Source organism: Poecilia reticulata, chromosome 1, assembly GCF_904066995.2.
Source record: "Poecilia reticulata chromosome 1, P_reticulata-male-v2, whole genome shotgun sequence".
Taxonomy (NCBI): Eukaryota; Metazoa; Chordata; class Actinopteri; order Cyprinodontiformes; family Poeciliidae; genus Poecilia; species Poecilia reticulata.
Genome location: NC_088830.1, coordinates 4,335,455 through 4,342,414, shown reverse-complemented (window position 1 = coordinate 4,342,414; position 6,960 = coordinate 4,335,455). Strand labels below are relative to the sequence as shown.

Below are 6,960 nucleotides of genomic sequence, written 5' to 3'. Positions count from 1 at the left end.
AGGCCTGGAGGAGCACGTAGCAATATTGTAAAAACAAACTAAAGCCAAACATTATATAAAAAAAAAAACTAAATGTGACTAAAGTTCTGACGGCAGACATCCCCACCACCCCATTTCTACCCTCATCCAGCCTGCTGGACTTATGAAAACAGATCCAGGCTCCTATTGGCTTTCTCTGCAGAGCCCTCCAGTCTCACTATCATCACTCCATTCCGCGAACCAATCATTGAAGTCGCTCTAGTCATGACGTCACGCTAATCTCGTGTCGGCCAATAGAATTTTCCAATATTACTGTACTTGACCCGGCAGTCCGCCTCTTCCTCAGGTAGACTGACGCGCTGCGGAAAGGTAAGGTTGACAAGTTGTTCATTTCTGTAGGGGAAACAGTTAGCTGATTTAAAAGTTATTAAAACATGTTTTGTTAAGTTAAAAAGGTTTATTGGCTTGTTTCGATGTTTACGTGGGATTTTAGCTAATATGATGCATATTGGGCTAACGGTGTGGCGTAAGTAACTTTTTATCTCTAATAAGACTGAATATGTTATTGTTGCTTGAGTTTTGATATATCTTTTAGTTGGTCTTAATTAAGGTTTTTGAAGGATTTTAAACACTAACAAATAATAGCCTAAACTAGGCTGTCTACACGTATTTGCAGATATGTGGTATGAAGTTTGGTAGACGTAGCAAATGAATCTTTATTTTGTAAAACTCGACACTTTATTTACTTAATTTAAATTGGTAAAAATAAGAAACCAATTCTATTTTGTGTCATGACCAAGAAAGTGTGTCGCCTTAGTTTTGAACATTTTGCTTCCAAAACGCTGGAATCTTTATAGTGGTCAAAATTCAGAGTGCTCTCCTAAAAACAAAGGTCAGAAGCACACAGTGAATTTAGAAACATACAAGAAATGGTCAAAATAACGTCTACATAACATAAGTCATTAGACGAATAAATAAAAAATAATTAATGTAAATGATAGTTTTTTTTATTATAAAATGACATTGTAGCAAAACAGAACAATCCAATTTATGAGGACAAAGACAAAAAAAAGATTAAAAGAAAATCTTTCATGTCTGTTATCTTCTGTATTTCTCTCACTGTCTTTCTTGAGGCTTGAAGAGTGAAAACACCTTAAACCAGCAGTTTAATTCAAAGTGTTATTGTAATTTAATATTTTGTTAGTCAGTGCCTGAAATTCTGAATGGTTCGTCTGTGTGTGTTTCAAAATGTAATTTTGGACATTTCATAAGAGAAACATGATTACCTTCTTCTTCCTATTTGCATCCTTGACTATCAGTAGCTCACTGACGGTAAACATAGCCAACTGAGTCTCCTACCCTCAGTAATGGCATCTGCAGTGAAGAGTGTTGTTACAGGAGACCTCCTGCCGTGTCTGTTGTTTCGTTTCCAACCAGCCAATCACCACTCAAAACCGATCAAAGGTCTGATTCTGACCACAAAATGGCTTCTCTGTCTAAATTGGTAACAGTCTGTGTCATTTTGATAATTATAGTAATTTCTGCTTAATCAACAGAAATAAATATGACCTTTGTGTCTTCTGGGAATAAAGTTCTTGGGAGAGTTCCAGCTTCATTGATACAGACACACAGCCGACTCAGTTTAGCAGCTGTTTTTAATGGCTGAGTGATTCATTCAGTAGGTCAGAGTTTAACAACTTAAGAAACAAAAGCAGCTCTCTGAAAATGGGATGAGACACAAAATAACTGAAAAAGTAGCCTAAGTCCAAAGAAAAACCATGAAAGTCTAGAAATGAAGGCCCAGTGCTGTACATATAACGAATAGACTTGAAGTAAAGTGACACATACTGATAAATGATATCTCTGAAACAGTGCAGTTACACTGATTTCTGCTTCCGGCGTATAGCTACAGTGTAATTACTTCGTCTAAGCATGTTGGTGTCTTCCTCCAGACTGCATCCTCACATCATGGCGGCAAACGGGACATCAGACATCCTGAGCTCTGCCTTCCTGGCAGTGGAGTACGTAGATGCTGTGCTGCCAGAGAACCCCCTGCAGCCCTCCCTGAGGCATGCCTGGGGTTACATGCTGGACAACTACACCAAGTTCCAGATCGCCACCTGGGGGTCGCTCATCGTCCACGAGTTCATCTACTTCCTGTTCTGTCTGCCTGGCTTCCTCTTCCAATTCTTGCCCTTCATGCAGAAATACAAAATCCAGCAGGTCGGTGTTTGTTCTGCACTGCTTTGCGTGGGTTTAGGTTTTGATATGTCGCTTTGTGCGTTGTGACAGAAGTGTGTGTTCGTTGCAGGACAAGCCGGAGACGTGGGAGAAGCAGTGGACATGTTTTAAGATGCTGCTGTTCAACCACTTTTTCATCCAGTTTCCTTTAATCTGTGGAACATACTACTTCACAGAGTTCTTCAGCATCCCATACGACTGGGACTCCATGCCCCGCTGGTCAGTGAAAACTACTTTACAACAACCGTAACCGCAACCATTTGATATTAATTAGTTGCATCATATTTGTTAATTTGTTAAATATTAAAAAGGCAGTATTATGTAAAATTTACTTTTTTGAGCTTTACATTGTGTTGTAATATTATGTCGTCATCAAAAACTCCTGGAGTCTTTTCTTGATTCCTTCATGCATGTTTACAAAATCTGGATGTAGGGTGAAACAACAATGTCAACTTTCTGCCAGAAGTGTGCTACTGGTCGCTAACAGATGTTAGGCAGGAGTTTGTTCACCCTACCAACTCCCTATATCATTTGTTGGCACAGGTTGCTACAATTGATAGTAGCCTCACAGGCACACCCGCTAGAAGGAAACAAATGCACCCTGTACAACACTTTAATTCTATTGGCTGAGACGTTGCCAGGCTACGGTTCATTTTTGTTCCAGAAGCAAACAGAAAATGTTTTGTAAGCGTGCAGAGAGTCCGAGCAGAAGCTATGTCTGAGTGCGAGGAGAAGTTTTGAGTACAAGCATTACAAGTTTTGAGAAGAAGTACATGAAGTCCTGCTTTCAAAATGAAAATGTAGGCAAAAGTATTAAATGTTTCGAGAACAAAAGACATGAAATCCTGCTTCCAGACTGAAATGTGTGCTCTTAGATAATGGCAGAAAAATTCCCACATACACTATGATTATTTATGCAACAACTGAATGCAACAAATTAGTTTCACTATACTTTTAAGGTTGAAAGGGATAATTTATTATGAAGTCAATTTTTATAGTATGTTTTGTAGGGTTTCATCAATCCACTATTTTCCCTTCCAATACCGATACAGATATTGGATGTTTGGTAATAGCTGATACCGATTTGATACAGAGAAAAAGTGCTGCAATCAATGACTTAAAATGCTTCTTATTTTTTTAAATATAGACATAAATGTGCTTAGTTAAAAATTGATTTGATAACTCTGCACCAGAACAGCACACTTAAATACTTCACAAGCTTGGTCAAATATGTAAAAACAGCACAGCTTAATTTATTCAGTCAGTGCAATTAGGAGTAGAACAGCCAATGGAAAATAAATAATAAAGAAGTAAAACTGACAAAAACTATAACTTGACCACGTTGGTCAAACATGTAATAATAAACTCCATCAAACCTTCTTTCAAAAGGTTCAGAAAGTGCAATTAGGATTCTAAATATAGTGTAAAATAAATAAAGCATGAATGTGCTCATAGCACAAAGCATAGAATTAGACTGAATAGATCTGCCCTTATGGACCAGGCACATTCTAGGGTAAAAACAGTTTAGGATTTTTCAAAATTGAATCTGAATTGACTGAACTGTGGTAACAAACGCACAGTTTGTTACCACTGTGCATTTATTGGACGTGCTGTAGTTTGTCACTGGTCTGTCAGGTGAGTCGTTGGGTTTTTGTCTAACCACTCCCCTCGTCCTCTGCTGTCTCTCAGGACGTCTCTTCTGGCTCGGTGCTTCGGCTGCGCTGTCGTCGAGGACACCTGGCACTACTTCCTCCACCGCATACTGCACCACAGGCGTATCTACAAATACATCCACAAAGTTCACCACGAGTTCACGGTGAGCCAAGCGGCCAGGCCAATAAACAAACACGCAGTCTTTACGAAAGAGTTACTTATTAAATGTGACGTGACGCGTCCTCTGCCGCATCCCAGGCTCCGTTCGGCATGCAGGCGGAGTACGCCCACCCTCTGGAGACCATCATCTTGGGTGCCGGCTTCTTCATCGGCATCATGATCTTCTGTAACCACGTGTTCTTCCTCTGGGCCTGGGTGGCTTTCCGTCTGCTGGAGACCATCGATGTTCACAGGTGGGACACGATCAGACCTTTAACATCTGCCTGTGGTTCATGGGGTTGACCATTAGAGGGCCACAGAGGACAGTATTAACACATTTCAGGAAACATGAAGCTTGTTTTTTGTTTGAAAGCATCTCACTAATGTTCCTTGTGGATTTTATTTGTTTTTGGTCGGTGCAGAAGAGAAGAAAAGTCTTTTTTGAAGCAGAAATTGAGTTAAAAATGTTTAGTTAAATGAATGAAAAGCAGCTATGTTATAGAAATCTCTGTTTTATTCTTTACCATTCATGAGACTGTTTTACAAATAAAGTGTTTTAGTCAGAGGCTTCTTCAAATTTGCTATAATACAGACTGCTACAGGAGATCTAACCTGCCAACAGCCATCATAATATAACGTATTTGAATTAATATGAGTTAGGACAAAATTAAATTTCTGCCTTGTGATCAAAAAAGTATCTTTGAATCGAATTGAATTTATCTTGTAAATGTATTTTCGGCATTTATCATCAAATTAATTAAATGTTTTATTGTCTATGTATGCCACTCTTTTGTGAGAAATTATTGTAATTTCTATTTAATATAGTAAATAAGTGGCATTTATTTCACTTTAACTCTTTTTAGCATTAAAACTCACAGAGTACATCACATTATAATGTGAATACCACAATAAATGAAAAAAAAGAACATCAAAATTGAAAAATTAAATTTTTTTAGTTGAATGTCACACATGAAACTAAGACATGCATGTATTGAAATAATGTTATATGCTATGTTTACCCTGAAACAAACAAAGAATTATCTAGTAGTTAAAGTAAGTAAAGTAGTAACACATAAATCGTCCTTTATTCAGCAGCATTGAATTGAATCATAGATCAGACAAAAGTGATTTTCTTACCAAATTAGAAAAATGCTGTAGCCTATTATTCTAACATACTGGTGTAGTTATTTGCATAAAAAGACAGTAATACTTTAATAATAATTGGAAACAAAAGAAAAGATCAGATGTCTTCTCTGTTGAAATGACTGAATGTGTTTTTAAGAAACCAACAAGAAGCAAACCACAGCCATCATTTCTGCCGTGTCACGACTAGATTTCCTCTTCCTGTTTTAAGAGAACAGTCCTTCTCCTCTGCTCTCTCTCTCTAAACGTGACTGACCTTCATCCCCTCTGTCATGTCTCATCACAGCGGCTACGACATCCCTCTGAACCCGCTCCACCTCATCCCTTTCTACGCCGGCGCCCGTTTCCATGACTTCCACCACATGAACTTTGTGGGGAACTACTCCTCCACCTTCACCTGGTGGGACAAGCTCCTGAACACCGACAACCAGTACAACAAGTACTTGGAGAAACAAGGAGGGAAGAAGGAGCAGTAAAGCGGACTCTGTACAGAGAATGAAACATCCAGGGAAGAGATGTGGAGAAAAACAAAACCCTGCTCGGTTGTGTTGTGAATCCGAATCAGACTGAGAGCTGGCTTCAGTTTGCCTCCTGTGCCTTAATAATCATGCTATCTCTGTCACCAGCTGCGGGCTGAATAAAGAAAACATCAGCATCCTCATTTTGCTCTTTGCTTTTCAACAGATGAAATGTGAAGATGGTGCACCGTGTCACTGTTGTTGTGAAATGCTCCTGTTTACCTCTGAATGTTTCAGCACTTTAGCACTTCCTCCTTTAGCTGTTGAGTTCTTCCAGCTAATCTCCAGGCTTCAGCAGAAACCATCTGATCGGGGTTCGATGCAAAAGTTCTTGTAAATTTTAGGTAGAAAAAGGGAATTGGCTTGTGTGTCTCTTCCGTGTTGTCCCACTCTATTTTTTCATATAAGAATCAAATGCCTTTTTTAATTTGAACGGTAAAAGAAGCGCTGACTGTGTATTGTTTCTTCTGTACTTGTGTTAAAATAAAAGCTTGTAAATACATAAAGTGGATATTTTTGTTGAAGTTGTGTTTTTTGATCACGATAATGGTCTGAATAGTAATTTTTTTTTTCTTTTTTGAAGACAATACATTTGTTTGCTATTCTGCACCATCAAATATCCCCTGCAGCTTCAACCAGCAGACAGGCCAACACAGTGTAGTCAATCATCCAAAAGCAGCTGACGCAAACAGGAAGTAGGGTAATACTTTCAAAACATTACGTAAATAATTCAGAAAACATGCAGGTGTTGCAATTTAATCTTACATGTATAAATTTACATTAATCAAGTCTAATCAAGAATAAAAAAAAAGTTCTTGGAAGAAAATGTTTTTTAATAACTTTACAATAATTGTTTTATGATTGAAGAATACTGGTCTAAGTAGCTTTTTGTTATATTTGATATTTCGAACAGATAATATAAAATTGCATGTCACTTGGGCATCATAACTTGTTTTAACTTTTATTTTCTTTTTCTTCTTTCTTGATTTTACTTTCGTCTGTTCGAAATGAATAAATATTTACTGCATTGCATTTGTGAGTCACTTTTGATAACAGCGTCCACCGAATGCGCAAACATATGTTTTGTGCATTTTTATTGGCTATGTAAATGAAAAGGTTATGTAAATGTATTCGTCTTTTCAAATATAAGCCAATAACTTTAATTTATTTTTGTTTTGTAGGTATAAAAATTTACATCATAAAATTTCCTGGAAAATACCGTGGACATTTCTGAGTTTTCTTGAAAATTTGTAACTTTTCAAACTCA

The 6,960-nt window shown here is 37.6% G+C and overlaps 1 protein-coding gene across 2 annotated transcripts; it reads left to right on the top strand.

Annotated features, from left to right (window-relative positions):
• Positions 1-241: 241 nt before the first annotated feature.
• msmo1 (methylsterol monooxygenase 1) lies at positions 242-6,204 on the top strand. Of its 2 annotated transcripts, none has more exons than XM_008402776.3 (6): positions 242-348; positions 1,932-2,202; positions 2,291-2,439; positions 3,910-4,036; positions 4,132-4,286; positions 5,462-6,204. In XM_008402776.3, the coding sequence occupies exons 2-6, from the start codon at positions 1,948-1,950 to the stop codon at positions 5,649-5,651; spliced, it is 876 nt and encodes a 291-aa protein (XP_008400998.1). In that variant the 5' UTR covers positions 242-348; positions 1,932-1,947; the 3' UTR covers positions 5,652-6,204. The 2 variants fall into 2 exon arrangements, with proteins under 2 accessions (XP_008400998.1, XP_081469907.1); XM_081613781.1 differs by lacking the exon at positions 242-348 and adding an exon at positions 383-505.
• The last annotated feature ends 756 nt before the right edge of the window (positions 6,205-6,960 follow it).

Bases quoted from the DNA above. Each gene is read 5' to 3' on its own strand.
- msmo1 (XM_008402776.3), top strand. From the start codon at position 1,948: ATGGCGGCAAACGGGACATCAGACATCCTGAGCTCTGCCTTCCTGGCA. The intron at 2,203-2,290 runs GTCGGTGTTTGT...TGTTCGTTGCAG, and splicing joins AGAAATACAAAATCCAGCAG to GACAAGCCGGAGACGTGGGA. The intron at 4,037-4,131 runs GTGAGCCAAGCG...GCCGCATCCCAG, and splicing joins AAGTTCACCACGAGTTCACG to GCTCCGTTCGGCATGCAGGC.